Below are 19,844 nucleotides of genomic sequence, written 5' to 3' on the forward strand. Positions count from 1 at the left end.
GACATGATCTTAAAAGAATCTAGATTTCTCAATAAAAAGTCTATAAAAAGAGTTCCTAAGAGGGAAAAAAAAAATTTAAAGAGAAGGGAGAGATATTTGGGGGAGGGCTTTAAATTTTAATTTCTTGGTTTACCAAACTGACTACTATGAAGCTTCAAGGGGAAACTAAAATTTATTGGGCACGGTGCTTCCACGCCCAATTTTAATTCTCGCGACTCTTTGATGAGGTCTACGTTATCTCCATTTTATAGCTGAAGAAAATGAGAGTCAAACAGAGAAAATGTCTTATCCCAAACCACATGGCCGAGCTGGGAATCAAGCTCAACTCCAGCAAACACCAAAATCCACACTCCTCCACTGCATCAGTAGGAAAAGCTGGTCAAGATGGCTTGAGGCTGGACAGTTAGCAGGCGCTCTTTGATGTGAGTCTCTGCCACTCCGCCCACTGGCTTTCCCAGAGGGAGTCCACTTTTGCCTGATGGACCTCTGGGATGCCAATGTTTTGTTTGAAAAAACAAAGTTCACTGCCAAGAAAAACCAAGTAATTAACAATTGCACGGTTCTATACAGTCAGCTCCCCGGTATCTCCGCGGATTCGAGGAACGGCGGATCCTGTGCAATGTCAAGGATCTGCGGTTAGGGGAACCCGCAGGTGGGGGGGCCTGAGGATGCAGAACCGTGGATACGGAGGGCTGACTAAGGGGCTTGAGCATCCAGAGATTTTGGTGTCTGCGGGGGGATCCTGGAACAAATTCCCCATGGATACCGAGTCTTCCTACAGCCTGAGGTGAAACCAGAGGTTCACCTATTTTTCCCTTTCTGCTTTCAAGTTTTCAAGCTTTCCCTGTCTGCTAATACGGTGGTTGACTTTTTTTTTCTAGTTTCAAAAACTTCTAGTTAGATTTATTTTCCTAAATGTTTCATTGTATTAACCAGCTGTTTCGAAGGCGTTTTGCCATTTCTAAGATGTCAGTGGTAGACGTCATCCAGAAGCTGATAAGTATCATAGCCATGCCCCGCGAGGGTTCTCGCTGCTGCCTCTTTTTCTCTATGGCCAGTTCCCTGGACCCCTACAGCTATTCGAGCTTATCCGGCCCCTCACAGTTCAAAGCAGGATGTGCAGTCCCTTCTTCTTAACCCTTTAACAACTCACCCCAGGGATCTGCTTTCTAATATTCCAAGCTCTTCCCAGAGCAGGAAATCACAACCCACAAATGAAAAGACCACATAGGAGCACATCTTTACCTCAAAAATCTCTTTGATCAAAGTGTCTTTGATACTGGGCTTTACATTTTGTTTAGATAGACGGCACTTATGCTGCAAATTCAGGAGACTATCAGAAGGGTGTGAAGGTTCTGAAGCCTTCCAATAAACTTCACATCTTCAACTTGAGAGAAACGTGGTCCTTAGGCACAAATTAAGGCACAAGTATTTAACAAGCCCACTCTTCATTCTCTACTACCCCACCCCCATTCCCACTGCTTTAAATCCTCTATAATTAGTAACAGCAGCCACCATTTATTAAGATCCAACTAGTACAGACGCTGGCCTAAGAACTTCGTGATCTCTTTTAATCCTCTCGACAAATTTAGGAGAAACTGGAGGCTTGGGCGCTACATCAAGTGTCACCCGGACAGCGTGACAGGCAGGATTCAAACCTACACCAACGTTCTCCCTCTAATCATTACACGATGCTGCCTCAGTCACAAAACAGTTTCACCTCTCCTGAAAGAAGGGCTTCTTCAAGCAAATTCTTGCAGATCAGGACCACAGCAGAGCCACCTGGAAGACCCTCTGCTAGGTCAACCTGTTTTACCATAAAAAGTATGGGAAACAGAAAAGGTGAAGGAAAAAAAACAAAGGTCCTAAAGAATGCTTTCACCTCTGACCTCTCTCCTCCTGTCAGAGGTCAGATGAGCAGTCCCTGGAACAAATGGGATGAATCCGTGGCCAGTTTCCCATTCAGGTGTTTACATCCCTGACTGGGAAGAAAGAGCTGACATGACAAGTCTCGCCTTCAAAAGAAGGTGACATGGGCTCCGTGTCTGTATTAATTAACCGTCACCTCCCCTGGGCATTTCTCTGCTGGCCCCTCGCTCTGGTCAGTGAGTCATGAAATGAGGGCAAGGCTCCGGGGAGCTGACTAGCACAGCTGCACAGCCGTGAACCAGAAATGACAAGACACAGGTGGTTCGCAGTTTTCTCTCCCCAGGGGTCCCCTCTCCCACAGCCCACCGCCGTGTCTCTAAGCAAGGGGAGCACCGGGGTCATCCCATCACAGAGGAAGAAGCCGGAATGTTCATCCGAGCCAGCACAACTCGCTGCTTGAAACTAAAGCCTGAAGCCCTCCAGTACCGTAATGTGTGCGAAGCCTCAAAACGCTTCTTTACCTTTGCTGAACTTTCAAACTGAAATAACTTCATTCCACGTGAGAGCACAGCTGGCACGCACAACCCCAGTTCTTCCCCACGGGATTCATGAGGCCCATTTTAAAAATAAATAAATAAATAAATAAAACATTAGTAATGGTCAAGAGATTCCAAACAGAATTTGCCTGCCAAGATTTCTTTGGCAAAGGAAAGATACTCCATCTCCTGAAACAATGGGTTTTAGAAATCAGTCCCAAGCCTCTTTTTGCGAAACTCTTCCTCAACTCGCTTGAGAGAAAATTCACGACTCTCTGGAAGATCAGCATTTTTTCAATGAATTCTTTAGTACCCAGGGTTCAAACCCACTTACCCTCGGTGTTGGAACTGATGTCGTCCTCCACTCCGACCACTTGCCTCCTGCGACCCAGGGGTGGAGTGTGATCCGGCCCGGGGTAATTTGGAAGAACGGCCTCTCCTCCTGGATGGGCTGGAGGAACATCCCTGTCTGCAGGCTGTGCCCGTCCATCTGGGTAGGGAGGCGGGACTTGCTGGGAAGGATCCAGTGAACCTCCAGTCTCTGGTGGAGCAGGGACTGTGGTCCCCGGCTGTTCAGAAGACTCCACTCGGCCTTTTAAATCCGGGGCATCTATCTCCCCCTGAGGTCTCCCCTCTTTGGTTTGAGGGTTCAAGGTGGCAGAGTCTGTTTCAGGCCCATCCCTAGATGTTGGACGTGGCAAAGGGGAGGCCGGGTCAGAATCCGGCGGAGGGATCCCACCTCCTAACGGCCTCGAATCAGCTTTTGAGTGGAAGGAAACATCGGCTGTGCTGTGGCCATTCGACGCTTCCTCTGGCTCAGCAGGGGAGGGGTATTCGACGTCCTCCTCATTCTCATCATAATAATCCAAGTTGTCCTCAGTGTAGTCACCCTCCAGGGCCACAGCGCGGCTGAAGGAATGTCCCAGGGGAGCCGGAGGGTGGTCTTTGGAAAGGTCTCCTCCAACTGTCGCTGGCCTGACATTATCCAATGGGGAGGTGCTGCCGATATGAAAAGCCCACACTCCAGGAATCCCCAGGTTGCTGTGTCTAAATAAAACGGAAACAGGACTTTGTCACAAAAGTGTCCATCCACCACCTTCCCACAAAGGCGAGCGATTTATTTTAAAACTGAAGGACTATTAAGATCAGATTCAGAGTTTTCACTGGCAGGAAACCCAAATAAAACCAGACTTACACGGTAACTGAAGATCATACTGGAATTTTGATGTAAACTACCTCTTATTTAACAATGGGTTTCAAAGGCCATGTGTCTACCGAAGGCCAGACCCTCAAATCAGAATTCTGCTCTACACGTTTTATCTAAATGGCTATTTGAAAACAAATAGGGAATGTGGGAATATTTTATCCTTCCTCTACTTTTATTTTTTTAAATTTATTTTGTTTTTTCAGTATGCGGGCCTCTCCCGTTGCAGAGCACAGGCTCCGGACACGCAGGCTCAGCGGCCATGGCTCATGGGCCCAGCCGCTCCGCGGCATGTGGGATCTTCCCGGACCCGGGCACAAACCCATGTCCCCTGCATCGGCAGGTGGACTCTCAACCACTGCACCACCAGGGAAGCCCTATCCTTCCTCTACTTTTAACAAACTCAAGAAAACATATGCTTAAACATTTTTGCCAAACCCTTAAACAATATTTTTTATGTGAGAGTTAGTTACATGCCAAGTGTTAAACATTCTTCAACACAACTTGCAAGGTAGGGGCAGTGATCGTGACCGATTTTTCAGAGGAGAAAACAGGTTTAGAGAGATGAATCGTCTTAAGGTTGCACAATTAATAACTGCCAGAGCTTGGACTTGAACTCAGCACTACCACCGAAGCCCGTGTTCTGAACATCCACATTACGTCAGAAAACTAATACACTAGTCAGGGCACATCCTAATTATCTTACTCCACATTACAGAATGTTAGAGACATTTTGCGGTTTAGTCATGTGGATTAATCAACCAACTAATTCACAGAGACTGCTGAACCCATGTCCACAAATTCAAAGGAATAGAAATGCCTAAGTCTCAAAAATGTTGAGCCAATGTAGAACAAAATTAAGGGGAAAATAAGAAAGCAAGTTAATCAAACTGCCACGGGTCACAGGTGAGAGGTATCCAGAAACATCTGGAGCCAGGGAGCTCACGCGTTTCCCTCACTAGAAAAGAACACGGGCTCCATTCAGCCTTCCAAATGTCCCAGCTATCCATTACTTTAGTCAGTGATACATTCCAAAGAGGACAACCCCATACACAATTTCAAACAAATAAGAAAAAACCTGAAGGAACAAAGGGTCTGGCTGGCTTGAATACACCCATTTCTGTACTCTCTGGCATATGGCCCAAACACCAGGCTCTAAGTCTCTCATGCTGTGGGATTTCCTCAAAAGTCAGTCCATGAGAAATCAGTTAATGACTAATAAGACAACAGGAAATTCGTTGAGTCATATAAGGGCAAGAGACTTTTGCTCATTTGGGTTGGTACTCATCATATTCATGTGGATTTCTATAGCAATAATATTTTTAACACAATTCCAAGAATCAATCAATCAATCCCCACCCCCTTGCGTATTGTTGTTGTTGCCACTGCTGCTGTTGTAATTAGTTCAGGGAAACAGGAACGTAGAAAGCAAAACTGTGATCCTTTGTGCGGTATGTTATGTAGACTTGGTAGGTTCTAAGAATTAATGCCAGTGCTTTTTGGCAAGCAAGCAAGGAACCCTGAAGAAGATAAGAGAGAATTCTGAAGATCTGAGGATGTTGAGTTTATTGTCACATCAGAGGTGTTGTAGCTGTGAAATTTCTTCTTGAAGTCAGAAACAGAAAACTATAAAAGCTTAAAAGAGTAGGAAAATACAAATTATGACAGATAAAAGCTAAATAAAATGATCTTCTAATTAAATATAAATCACTACCCTAGCTTTTGTCATTGGGCATGATGAGAAAGTAGCCAGTTTGAGTTTATCCTAAAATCCAAGGTCATTTGGAAAGCTTAGCGACAGAAAGAACTTAATTTATTTCCTAGAAAGGAAAACAAGGCTACAAAATGAGACGACAGTGCCTTCCTCCCTGGGTTGTTAGGAGGATTAAGTTAGAAAATCACATAAAATGTTCAGCATGGGGCCCTGCATGTAATAAGTACTTAGTAACTACTGTCTTCCAGGAGATAGAAAAGTATAATCTCAAAAAATACAAATGTGTACATTCATATTTAAATGTGCAGAAGAGTTATGACAAACACACTATGAATTATATAATTTATGACCTCTGAGCTTATAATTATGAGACAAGTTTGAGGAAGACAACAATTCCATTGTGGTTTTTTTTTTTTTTTTTTTTGCACTACGTGGGCCCCTCACTGTTGTGGCCTCTCCCGTTGCGGAGCACAGGCTCTGGATGCGCAGGCCCAGCGGCCATGGCTCACGGGCCCAGCTGCTCCGCGGCATGTGGGATCTTCCCAGACCGGGGCACGAACCCGTGTCCTCTGCATCGGCAGGTGGACTCTCAACCACTGCGCCACCAGGGAAGCCCAACAATTCCATTGACTAGGAGAATAACTTTATTTGTTAGAGATGCATACTGAAGCATTGAGGAGTGAATGGCATGCTGTGTGTCACTTACTTTAAATTACTGATGCAAAAAAGAAAAAAAATGATGAATATGGCAAAATGTCAACAGCTTGTAAATCTAGATGACTCCCTCCACTTTTCTGCATATTTTTGAAATTTTAACTAATGAATGCTGGAGAGGGTGTGGAGAAAAAGGAACCCTCCTATACTGTTGGTGGGAATGTAAATTGATAACAGCCACTATGGAAAACAGTATGGAGGTTCCTTAAAAAACTAAAAATAGAGCTACCATATGATCCTGCAATCCCACTCACTCCTGGGCATATATTCGGAGAAAACTATAATTCAAAAAGATACATGAACCCCAATGTTCATTGCAGCACTATTTACAATAGCCAAGACATGGAACCAACATAAATGTCCATTGACAGATGAACGGATAAAGAAGATGTGGTACATATATACAATGGAATACTACTCAACCATAAAAAAGAATTAAATAATGCCATTTGCAGCAACATGGATGGACCTAGAGATTATCATACTAAGTGAAGTAAGCCAGGCAGAGAAAGACAAATATCCCATGATATCACTTATATGTGGAATATAAAAACAGTGATACAAATGAACTTGTTTACAAAATAGAAACAGACCCACAGACATAGAAAACAAACTTATGGTTACCAAAGAGGAAAGGCGGGGAGGGATAAATTAGAAGTTTGAGATTAACATATACACACTACTATATATAAAATAGATAACCAATAAGGACCTACTGTATAGCACAGGGAACTATATTTAGTATCTTGTAATACCCTATAATGGCAAAGAATTCGGAAAAAAAAAAATCTGAATCACTTTGCTGTACACCTGAAACTAATACAACATTGTAAATCAACTATACTTCAATAAAACACACACACACACACACACACACACACACACACCAGATAAATAAATAAATAAATGAATAAATGTAAAATAGAAGATTAAATTGAGGAACATTTCTATAATTTGGAGGTAGAGAACGCTTTTCTAAGAATAATACCAAGACCTGAAATCATAAAGGAAAAGGCCAATAACTTTGACAACCCTAAACTTACACCTTCTAGATCATAACTAACTTTAAAGATGAACAACTGGATAAAAATATTCACAGCATTTGAGAGCAAATATCTTTACTAGGTTTTTTCTTATTTGTTAAAGGTCTTTGTAAACACCTCAATAGAAAATAGCAAAGAAATGGCTATTAACCATATGAAGAGGTGTTCGGTTTTATTAGTAATCAAAGAAATTACAGTGAAAATATGAACATTTTACACCTATCAGATTCACAAATACTAGAAAGATTAGAAGCTTGTAGGAAACAGACACTGTTGATCACAGCCCTCCTTACTGGTGAGAATGTAAGTTGGTGCAGGGTTTCTGAAGGGCAGTTGGTTAGCATACATTAAAATGTTACAATGCATATATCCTTTCTCAGCAATTCTACTTTCAAGAATTTATGTTTAAGACAAATGAGCATCTGAGCAATGTGTATTATTTTGTTTACTGAAACGATAACTATAAAAGGAAAAACCAGAAATAAGTTAAATGTTCATCAATAAGTTATTGTCTTAATAATACAGGCTATATATGATGCCATGTTTTATAGCGTTCAAATAATAATATAACAGATATCTTACTGAAAGACACCCATAGACAGCAAGTGGGAAGATGCCATATGTATAACAAAAGAACCATTTTGGTTTTGAAAAAGGTTTTGCATAAACCTAAAATTCTGGAATGACTGTTAATAATGGTTATCACTTGAAGTAGTGAGAATGGGTAATTTTTACTTTTCACATTTCTCGGCGTTGTTTGTACTTTATTTTAGTTTTTTTTTTTGTTTGTTTGTTTGTTTTTTGCGGTACGCGGGCCTCTCATTGTTGTGGCCTCTCCCGTTGCGGAGCACAGTCTCCGGACGCACAGGCTCAGCAGCCATGGCTCACGGGCCCAGCCACTCCGCGGCATGTGGGATCTTCCCGGACCAGGGCACAAACCCGTGTCCCCTGCATCGGCAGGCGGACTCTCAACCACTGTGCCACCAGGGAAGCCCTATTTTAGTTTTTATACTAAGTACAGATTCTACTAAAGAAAAATTCCTCTGACGGTCATTTTGGCCCCATATCTTCCACTTTCAATCAAGCAACTCAGAGGTTTCTATGAAGCATGAAAGACAAAGATGAGGTAGGCATGGAGGGAGGTAAATGGAAGTGGTGTATGTGTGTACGTGTGTGCGTGCATGTGTCTGTGTGAGTTCTTAGAGGCCATTACGGCTATGGTGGGGGAACACGTCTGCTTTTTCCCTCCGGCTTTTCGGCCCTCACTGCCTCCTGTACCCTGAGGAGGTGTTAGCACTTACTCCCATGCTCTGGAACTGTTGTTTGTCTGTCGACTCTAGGAGAGTGCTGGTTGCTTGCGTACAGGGCCTGGGCCTTAGACATCTTTCTCTTTCCAGCTCTTGGCCCATGGTGAGCTCTCGATAATGCCTGAGAGGCAGAGAACCTATGGCTCCAGAGTAGAAGAGGAGGGTGGAACCAGGGGAGAGAGAATAAGGAGCTAAGTTTTCTCCAGAGTCAAGACTAAAAAGGCAACCTTGGTGGAGCTCAAAAGATGTCCGACATGAGTCATGAGAAGGGGAAAGCAGGCCAGGATTCAGCATAAAATAAGTAGTTCAGAGCTCCAGACTTGTGGTTGAATTTTGGCTTTGCCACTTCATAACTTTGAGATTATAGGCAATTTAACTTCCCTAAGCTCATGTGTCACATTGAGAAAAGAGAAGAACTTTCCCCCTGGGATTCTTGTTGAGTTTTAATTAAGAGAACTTCTGGAAAGTGTGTAGCACAATGTTGGCATACAGTAAGCTCTCAATAAATGTCAGCTCTCAGTAACCCTATTTGGTTGTAGGGCCCGCTCTCTGGTCTCTGAGTAAAGCAGATGGCATGCAAAAGTGTAAGATGTTCCAATACCCAGGAATCATGTAACGAAACTTAGAGGAGTCAAGGCAGGCCAGGTAACCAAAGTATTCTCTGTCTGCCTTCTAGACCAGTATTCATGGAAGGGATAAAAGCAGAGATTTTTTTTAGAGCCTGGAAATTATTAAATATCAACAGGTGCTAACCCAGATACTGGGCACGATGTGGACGAGCAGAGTGAGTTTATGTGATGGGACTAAGGAATGTGCTTGGTCCCAGGCATTGCATGGAAAACCCTCAGGACGATTTCAGATAATGAAGCCACTGAGAAATCCTGAGACTTCCAAAAATCTACCAATCTGTTTGTTTGGTTTTCCTTTTTTTTCCCCAAATTACACTACTCTTAACTTTTAACACCTATCTGTCCAAAAGACTAACTCACAACGTCTCCAGCTGTGAAACGATTAACCTGGAAAAACCTCAACCTGGGCAGTTGTATTACTGGGTGTTTTTATGTGGTTCCAAGGGCAATGGTTTCCATAGCAAGCCTCACTGGCTGTGCTCACACACACACACACACACACACACACACACACACACACACACACACGAGTTCTGTTTCCAGTATCTATAGCCAATAGGGCAGGAAAAATAAAAGACTGTTTATATTTTGGTCAACGTGCTCCTCCCAGGGTCTAGCCTAGTTCCTGGTTTCGATCTGATCCCTTGCTTAGAAACCACGGAGATGATATTTAATGAGTAGGGCCACTCAAGTTTAGGTGGCTCCTAAGGGTCTTTACATTCCAACAGGAAAGGGCGTAAGCCCCATGTTACTTACTGGTAGAGATTTTTCACAGACTGTTCAGTGCTAGTCAAGCTGAAATATGGTCCCTCTCGCTTCAGGTCACCGACCTCCCCTCTGCAGAAGCCCACGCGGGCTGGAAGCTCGAGCTGGACATTGTAAGATTCTTTGGGGCGGGTTCCAAAGAACTGAAGGCCATTGGCAGGATAAAGAAAGAGGGCGTAGGTGTCAGACTTATCAGATGCCAAAACTGCTTGAAAAGTATTCAGCTGTGAAAAAAAAAAAGAAAATATTCTTAATAAAACAAACAAAAAACAACAAAGAAACCCCAAAGCATTATAAATGCAAAGGGTTGTCCCCCTTCTCAGGATTTCTCTAAATTGTTTTTACACATAATATTCTTTTAAATTTCCTCTCCAAATTATAAACATAATTACATCAGCTATATTATTGTTATAATCATCTTTTATCAATTTAGATTAATAGTTGAAATATGCATAGGTAAAAAAAAACACTGGTTACAAAAAATAAAACTATTTTTTAAGGTTTCAAACTTCTTTCATCCAAACTTCTTTCAGAGCTGAGAGCAAGTAGCAAAATTAACCTGTACATTCCCACAGCCACTGCCCTAGTTTTCTGCCGTGGGCACTCATCTGGATCATTCATTCATTCATTCATTCACTCATTCACTTATTTATCAAATGCCCATTATGGGCAGGGGTGGTATGAGGCACTGGCTGATCAAAAGGCCTCCTTACTGTTCCCAAAGCCTTACTCTCTATTCTCTCCCATCCACCTTTTATTTTTATATATAAATTTATTTTATTTATTTATATTTGGCTGTGTTGGGTCTTTGCTGCTGCGCACAGGCTTTCTCTAGTTGCGGCGAGCGGGGGCTACTCTTTGTTGTAGTGTGCGGGCTTCTCATTGAGGTGGCGTCTCTTGTTGAGTGCAGAGCATGGGCTCTAGGCACATGGGCTTCAGCAGTTGCGGCACATGGGCTCAGTAGTTGTGGTGCACGGGCTTAGTTGCTCTGCGGCATGTGGGATCTTCCTGGACCAGGGCTCGAACCCATGTCCCCTGCATTGGTAGGCAGATTCTTAACCACTGCACCACCAGGGAAGCCCCCATCTACCTTTTGACACCAGCACCAGAGTTACCCTACCCTCATGTCTCAGATGAGGAAACAAAGACATAGGGGCTAAGAGATCTGCCTAAGGTCAGGCTACTAATATGCGGTGGCAGGCCGGCCAGGGTCCCTGCCCTGCACCACCAGGCTGTCCCAACCGCTCCTTGGCCGGCCATCTCAGGTGATTTATAAGCTGCAAACTCTCTTCTCAGGCTCAGATCCCCTGCATCTCCACCGATTATTTAATATTGCCCATTTGCCCCATGCACTTTGATGCTTCTGCACATTTGCTCACGTTTTCCCGTGCCTGGAAACACTCCTGACCTTCTAATGCTGCCCCTCTGAGGGGTTTTGCAATTCCCTGTAGATTTATTGCTGTTCCCTGACCCTCCACAGTATCTTAGTGTTTCAAGTTAGCACTCACCTCGTTTTGCCTGGTTAGCTGCTTCCATGTTTGTAAACTCAGTTCATTAATTCATTTGTACATTACTTCAAACAGCCAGGTGCCTATTAAGCACTCGACAGTATGCTTGGTGCAAAGAGGCCAAGGAACAAAGGACGCAGCCGCTGCCCAGGACAGTCTCAGAGCTTAGGACAGGGAAGCAGCCACGGCTGGGATTCTAGGAGAACTGCTGGAGGAGGTAGTGGAGGCCAGAAGGGAGGGTGTGGGCCCAACACCTTAAGGGCTGCGGTGGGGAGGCGTTGCAGAGGCTGCCTGTGAACATTAATAAACACTGCAGAAGCCAAAGCAGACCAGAAAGAGAGGCCAGGAGCCTGAGTTAGCCACAGACTCAGCACCCAGGTCCTTATAGAATCACTCATTAAAGTTCAACTTACTCTCGTATTTTCAACAAGACACATTTTTTTTTTTTTTTTTTTTTTTGCGGTACGCGGGCCTCTCACTGTTGTGGCCTCTCCCGCTGCGGAGCACAGGCTCCGGACATGCAGGCTCAGCGGCCATGGCTCACGGGCCCAGCCGCTCTGCGGCATGTGGGATCTTCCCGGACCGGGGCACGAACCCGTGTCCCCTGCATCGGCAGGCGGACCCCCAACCACTGCGCCACCAGGGAAGCCCCAACAAGACACATTTTTGCCTTTACCTACATGCAGCTATCTCCGCCCACCCAAATGATCAGTTAACAGTGCTTGAGTATCTTAAAAAAGATGTTATATTAAGGTCTCTGAGAACACCTCTCTCACTAAATCCCACTCCTTTTACAATTTAGCAGGCAGCAGGGGAGGTATTTATAAATACCACCACTTCCTAAATAACGTGGCTCCTAGAAACGTTATTTACTGATAAGTAGCACAGTTTCCCCATTTTGCTAGACAGACAAGATTAGGCAGAGAGAAGCACATCACATTTTACTAAATGAAACAGTAAACAAGAGGCGTGGGTCTGCATTTTGTTCTGTCCTGGGTCCTTCCCCATACGGTGGTCAAGCTCTTTCCTAGTGTTGATTCTTCTTTCCTATGTTTAATTTCAAAGTACAGTTTTGAGGGTTTGCTTACAAGACAAAGAAATTCAGGTGTTAAAATGCTTTTCCAGAAAAACACCAAAATACTATCCAAACTTTCTTTTAGATCTCCAACACAGAAAAGGTCACCTTGCTTGGCTTGGGTTTTTGCTTTTCTTTCTTTCTTTAAGTTCAGAAACTTAGTGATGGGGGGCAGGGGGCAGTGCTCATATATTTGTTACTGCTGTCGTTGTTGATTGCTTCATCCGGAAAGCCTGACTTTTCCAAAAACAAAAGGCAAGGGATGTTTTCTAGAATTTCCCAAAGCTCGGAAGCCATAACTTCTGCCAAATGTAAACAAAGGCTGTCCTGTATCATGTCTATACAGAGTATATGCTATTCAGTACATCATCGATTAATGGAGATTCAATAACTTCAGTTTTACTTTAGTCCAAAGAAAGTTCAACTAGAGAAAGAAAGGTATTTAAGGAAGGAGACAGATTCTGTTTTAAAAAGCAAAGCTTTCGGAGTTCCTGGCATTGATTGCCCACAATAAACATCAGATAGGAGGAATCCTGGTTCTAAGTCTAGAGAAATTCTATAAGATAAGGAGGTCCCATAGATTGTGAAGGAATTGAAGGGGATGGGAGGGGAGGGAAAAAGTAAACAGAGCTGTGAAGGGGAGAGTCTGGCTTTTTACTGTGGGGTCTGGGTATATAGCACTTTATTTTATTCATTCTTTCAGCCAGTCAGCAAGTTCATTTCAATGAAAATGTATTCAATGTCTTTTATATGCCATCCTGAGACAAGCACTTATTACAGGTGGCAAGCATTTATTTAATCTACTTGTCTCCACCGAAATAGGCAAATAGAAGAATTTTAAATAGAATATAGGATCCCAGAGACCGGCCAAAAACGTTTGCCTGTTTAAAAACCACCCGCATACCAAATGATCACTTTTAAAGTTCTCTCCGTTCCACAAAATTCTACATCTAATCGCTAAAGAGCCCTCTTCGTGATGTCCTGCAGGGCTCCTCCCCCAGGAGCAGGACTTGACAGGCTTCCAGACCGGAAAGGTCTTCACATTCCCGGAGAAAAGTCTTCGCAAGAACCCCACATGCTCTGTCCCTGAAGCGAAAGCCTCAGATGGGCTGCCAAACCCCACAAAAGGGTCACCAGTTCCCAACGCCCTCAGGATCCCAGGGAGGAGAGAGGGGCCGCCACGGGACGAGGAGCAGGGCCAGTGCTGCGGAGCTTCAAGATCTGCCATCCTGTTATCAGAAAGAGAGAAAAGCCAGAGCCCTCGGCAGAAATCAGGCAGCGCTGGGCTCTCCCTCCCAGGTGTGGGACGTTGCTAATCAGTGTTGACTTGAGTTGATAAATAGGAAACATGCCCCTCAATGAGCTCCTGATTTTTGCAACTGATTTAACTGATTTCAGCCATCTGGCCAAAAAATCACAGCGGTGCCACCCATGTCCCAAAGGGGTTTGCCTCGAGTGGTTTACAAAAACTACAATGAAAATTAAGAAGCAGGGTGTCTCCTACACACGTCCCAAAATTCTCTTCCCTGTCTTCTCTAGGGTCACATGCTCTCTACAGTCATAGCATCGTTGACTCCTGGCCTCCAGTGTTCGGTGTGAACAGGAATCTCTATTCCTTAGCGTATTTCTCCATCTCCCGTTACCTATAGGTCACTGTCATATGCAAGATTTTCCCGTGTTCATTTTTTTCTTCCCTAAATCCTACAGATCCTGCCAAAAAATTCAAAAATAAGTGCTCAGTACTATCACATCACTAATAGTATAACCTTCCTGACACTTAGTCTTTAGCAAAACGTCAGCATTTCTTTAACCAATTTCCATATATGTCTCTGTTCTCTATGTCTGCATGGCTATATCTCAGACAGAGGCTAAACTCTTTCAGGTAGACTGTAGACCTCCCCTCTTCTGGACCTCAGCTTCAGAGCTCAAAAAGCTACAACCATGTCCTGCTTTTCTCCCTGGATCCAACCGTCTCTGTCAATGACTATCATTCCTTGAAACAAGTCAGCATGCCTCACTCCCCATGGTGAAACCTCCATTGGGAAGTCTTCTGCTCATCTTATGTTACTGCCCCACACCTACCTTCATCCATTTCTCCAGCCTCAGCTCTCTTGGCCTTCTCCCAGGACACATCCTAGGCCAGAACAATCTGTCCTGCTGCCCCATTCTCAATATCCATTCTTTCAGCCCAACTTAATACAGGTCAACAATGCATTCCCTGTACCATACCACACAGATCTATGTAGCCCAGTTCCCTATCCCCCTTCATCCTTCAAACAACAACAAAACAACAGTCTCACCTACCCCACCCCCGAAAAAAAAAAAAAACACAGCTAAAGTAAACATATGGGCAGTATGTCTCCTGCCCATAAGTTCTTTGAAGGTCAATACCGTGACTTTGCTCTGTGAAGTACCTATGACAGTTCAAGGAGTCTCAGATTGAGTGAGTTGATAAACACCATTTGGTGATATGTTTTTAGATGCAGTAACACCTTGACATTCCTGCAATATCAGGTACCACATCCTGTCACACCCACCACGAACATCCACGGCGAGAAAGGGCAACATCTGAAATAGTTTTAAATGGTAAAGATGCCATTCCTTTGATATCTTCGTTTCCAGTAACTCTGCAACATGAAGTTAGTATGCCAAGGTTTAAGAAGGCCATGTAGAATTCACACAGTCCTTCAAGCAAAGTTGATTATTGCTTGCCAAAATCTATCTCCAAAGAATTATCAAAACGAGAACTCATGTCACAGAGCTCTTCAAAGTATTCAGAAGAAACTTCAATGTGGGTAATTACAGAAACATCCTCTCTCCAAACAGAATATCTCCTTTCTAAATGAAACAAATTCTGAAGCCAACTCAGCATATGGCAATGTCTGAAGATTGATTTTAATTAGAAAAGTAAGAGATGGATTCTACAAATCTTCCCCCACTCTGCCCCCACCATAAAAAGGCCTAGACAGAAGTTGCAATTTAGAAAAGCTTGTATTTAAAGAGTCCTTAAGTAGAAGACTTACATCACAGCATCCTTACAAGACAGAGAAATAGAGAAATAAAAGAACCAGAATCTGGTCCCATCAACCCAATGTAGGGGAACACAGATTGGCTGGGCATATGCACTTGCTAAGTCTAAGGGACCATAATGGCTACTTTAAAATGTCACCTTAGTGAATTCTCACAACAGTCCTGTAAGGTGGGCATTGCTACTTCATTTTACAGATTAGGAAACTAAGACTGAGGCTGGATCATTGCTTCCAAAGTCACTGGATAACCTTTCATAAACCACTTCTTTCAAAATGTTTTTATTGTCATTATCTTCACATCAGAAGCATTATTCCCATGCTGCAGATGAAACCGAGAAAAGTAATTAAAGTCACCTTGTCTGTATTATAATTTTCAGTTTCAAATAAGCCCTGATAAAATTGGAATACTAAAGCTCTAGTGTGACCTCATCACCCCAGAGATTCTGTGCAACTGCTCCTCTCTCCAATTCCTCTCACTCAGCTCAACGTTGTCTTTCTCTGTTGAAAAAATAAGATAAATGCAGTTGAATTCACTTAAGAGCACTGGCATACTAATTTGGAAGTAATAAGGAGTCGATAGTGTCCTTGGAAAATTTCATTCCAAATTCATTCTTCCTTTGAAAGAAATATGGTTCCAAGGACTCTTCTGGTACAAAGATCACATTGAGACAATAAAAAAAACCTCATTTATTGGAAGTCTTTGGAAAAGGTACAACTATTGTTGTGTCTACCTACATCACTTGTGCCAAGGAAATGGGTCCTGCATGAAAAGTCTGGGTAAAAGCAACAATGACAGAAACCTAAGAATCAAGAAATCTGTATTCTAAACCTGCCTTTGCCTCACTACGTACAGAATTCTAGACAATTGCCTTAACTTACTAGGTAATGGCAAAGAATAAGTCTTGCTGTACTTATCTTAAACATGCAGCATTGTTGTGGGAAGACAGCATGATAAAATGTTATTATAAGAATTAATAAGATATCCTGAATAAACAACATATATAATAATTGTCTAAGCAGTCAGTCTTTCCATTGAACCCTTACCTTCTCAATACAATCAAAAAGAGCTCTCTTTAAAAAATAAAATAACAGGGTTTCCCTGGTGGCACAGTGGTTGAGAGTCTGCCTGCCGATGCAGGGCACACGGGTTCGTGCCCCGGTCCGGGAGGATCCCACATGCTGCGGAGCGGCTGGGCCCGTGAGCCATGGCCACTGAGCCTGCGCGTCCAGAGCCTGTGCTCCGCAACGGGAGGGGCCGCAACAGTGAGAGGCCCGCGTACCGCAAAAAATAAAAAAAATAAAAAAACAACAAAAAACTTCTGTTTAAAATTCTTCAAAAGCTGCCCAATGCCAAAGAACCAAGTCCAAACTCCTAGCATAGCATGATCTGCCCCTGCTCCATGGCCTTCCCAGCCTCATGTCCCACCACCCTTCCTCTTCAGTAATAAGATACCACATGGAATGCCCCAAACACATTATACAATATAGTCCGTGGGTGATATGTCATATGCTACCTCTTCTATTGGGAATGTTCTACTCTAGTCAACTCAGATGCAAAGACAATTGCTCACTGAAACTTTCCCAGATCAGGTCCCCTAACAAGGGAGGGATAGAGTTAGTCTCCTTAAGTCAAGATGCTACTTCACTTATCATACTGAATAATAATCAATATCCCTATTAAACTATGACATCCTTAGGAGTAAAGAATGTGTCCTTTCACAGTCTCTACATGCCCTGACATACAGTAAGTGCAAAAAAGTTTGTTGGATGAATAAATCTCAACTATGTTTAAATATAAATTACTTATATACACATACATATATGAATATGTCACATATAAGATATATGTTTAGAAAAGAAGACTGGAAGAAAACACAATAAAATACTAGCAGTGGTGACCTCTGGTTAGTAAAATTATAAACGTTATCTTCTAAACTTTGTATTATAGGTATGTTAAACTTTAAATGCTTTTTAAACTTATGGACAAAAGTGAATTAATGAATGCAACATACCTTATTCATTTCTCCAACCCTCCACCTAGACCAATGCCCTGAACAAAGAAGGTGCTCAAAGTCTGTGTCTGTTCCTGTTTTATAAATAAGTTCATTTGTATCATTTTTTTTTAGATCCCACATATAAGCGATAGCATACGATATTTCTCTTTCTCTTTCTGACTTACTTCACTCAGTATGACAATCTCTAGGTCCATCCATGTTGCCGCAAATGGCATTATTTCATTCTTTTTAGTGGCTGAGTAATATTCCATTGTATAAATGACTTAGAGAACAAGCTTATGGTTACCAGGGGGGAAGGGATAATTAGGGAGTCTGAGTCTGACATGTACACACTGCTATATTTAAAATGGATAACCAACAAGGACCTACTGTACAGCACAGGGAACTCTGCTCAATGTTATGTGGCAGTCTGGATGGGAGGAGAGTTTGGGGGAGAATGGACACATCTATATGTATGGCTGAGTTGCTTTGCTGTGCACCTGAAGCTATCACAACATTGTTAATCGGCTATACTCCAATATAAAATTTAATTTTTTTTAAAAAAAGAAGGTGCTCAGTCTATTTATTTGAACTGAATGTACTCTGTTGAATTGAATAACTGAAATGTCAAACCTATGCATTAAAAGATTATGCAATAAACAAAACTAGATGTTGCCTGACCCAAAATAAAATGAATGGCAAAAATCAATTCAAATCATTTTTATTTCTAGATCTTCTTTGCTTAGTAAAGCCTTTAGGAAATATTCCTCTTACTCAGGGAGCACAGAATAAGAATGGCCACCATCTTGAATCACTCACTGAGACTGGGCAAGCTAGTTAATCTCCCTGAACCTACGGAGGATATGTGTCATCTTTCTGTAGCTAAGAATCATTTTGATGAGTTAAAATAGAGATAAACTCAAAGAGTTTCAGCCTTTAGAGTTGACATTTTAGATTCAGGTCTAATTTCATAGGAGGAAGCCCTTACCTACCCCAGGAGTGAGGCAGCTCCCCTTTTGCCAAGCCACCCTGGCGCCACCTGATGTCCATTTGGAGTACCTCAAATGTTGCTGCCAAGACTAATGACTGGGCGCTTATGCTATTTCACTTTCTCAGGTAGAGACTATACAAGGAATCAAGGGCAGTCTCCTGTAAAGTACGGAGCATGTGAACTGGTACCTGGAGGGCAATTTGGCAAAGGCTATTAAAACCTTATAAAAAATGCATCACTCTGGCCCACCAGTTCCGCTTCCTGGAATGTCAACTAGTGACATGGTACAAAGATTTAGCTTAAGAAAGAAAAAGTGCTTCACAAATTTATAATGAGAAAAATTGGAAATAACCTTGCTGACCACTGGGCACAATGAGAAATCCACCGGATGGAATATATGCAAACATTAACAGTGATGTTGTAGAAGTATATTTATTGACAGCTAAACATATTCACAATTTACTAATTGGTGAAAAAAAGTTACAAAGCCGTATGTGCAATGTGAACTCATCATTAATAGACAGTGATAGATACAGATATGGATAGGAAAAAGCTCTGGCAGATGCACACGAAACTGTTTAACAGTGGTTATCTTTGAGTGGCAGGAAAATGAATGGTTGTTCTTTTAAAAATTGCCAGCATTTCCTGATGTTTTTCCTTCACTGAACATATAATTAGAAATAATTCTTGTATATACGAGATGATTCTAAAACAATCAAACCATAAACCCCTTCTGCATCTGCACTGGGGCACTCACATCCCTTAAGCAGTTCTCCTTGCAAGAGTGACCTCTCAGACCCTCAGAGAAAGCTTGGAGAAAACAGCCTTCTTCACTTCCGAGCCACTTCAGCCCTGGTGCCGCCAAACTATGCATCAGATTTAGCGGGAGAGCAGACTCCGGAAAAATTTCAAGCCAGTCCCTGGGTTCCAGCCCAGAAGCCAAGCCCATTTCCTCGGTTGGCACAGAGGCCAAGCAAGCATCCCTGGTCGCTTACCTCTCCCGAGGGCGGGGCCCAGCGCGTGGCCTCCTCGTAGGCGCCCACCTGCTCCCAGGTAGCCAGGAAGGCGTGGGTGGGGGCGAAGTGCGCGCCGGAGCGCGGGAAGCCTGCACGCACGTAGCGGGCGGCCAGGCCCAGCACCGCCGGGGAGGTGTCCTCGCGGTAAAGGACCCGGCCCCTGCCGTGACTCGTGTCGATGTCGGCCAGGAAAGGGGCGATGGCCGGGAAGTCTGTGGGGAAATCATCGTCCACATACTGGGTCTCCCTGGGGAAGTCCTGGGTGGAGATGATGCCGTTGGTGACCACCTGGGGGACGAGCGGGACAAAAGTGTGACGGTCGCGTACGTTGCAGGAAGCCCAAGGAGGGCCACCACAGGTCCGGACGCGAGCGCCCACCCTGGCTCCGTAAAGAGGGAAGGGAACCGCCCCGGGCATGAAGTTTCCCCTTCCCCATCGGCTGGGAGCCCG

At 43.4% G+C, this 19,844-nt stretch overlaps 1 protein-coding gene across 2 annotated transcripts in view; it reads right to left on the reverse strand.

Annotated features, from left to right (window-relative positions):
• Positions 1-19,844, reverse strand: part of NID2 (nidogen 2) — a 78,657-nt gene that overhangs the window by 58,048 nt on the left and 765 nt on the right. For both annotated transcript variants that reach the window (XM_030854969.2, XM_060294816.1), the window contains exons 2-4: positions 19,374-19,682; positions 9,773-10,005; positions 2,740-3,452 (exon numbers count right to left, since the gene is read on the reverse strand). In XM_030854969.2, coding sequence (XP_030710829.1) covers positions 2,740-3,452; positions 9,773-10,005; positions 19,374-19,682 — 1,255 coding nt within the window. The remainder of the gene's footprint in view (positions 1-2,739; positions 3,453-9,772; positions 10,006-19,373; positions 19,683-19,844) is intronic.

This window comes from Globicephala melas, chromosome 2 (assembly GCF_963455315.2).
Source record: "Globicephala melas chromosome 2, mGloMel1.2, whole genome shotgun sequence".
NCBI lineage: Eukaryota > Metazoa > Chordata > Mammalia > Artiodactyla > Delphinidae > Globicephala > Globicephala melas.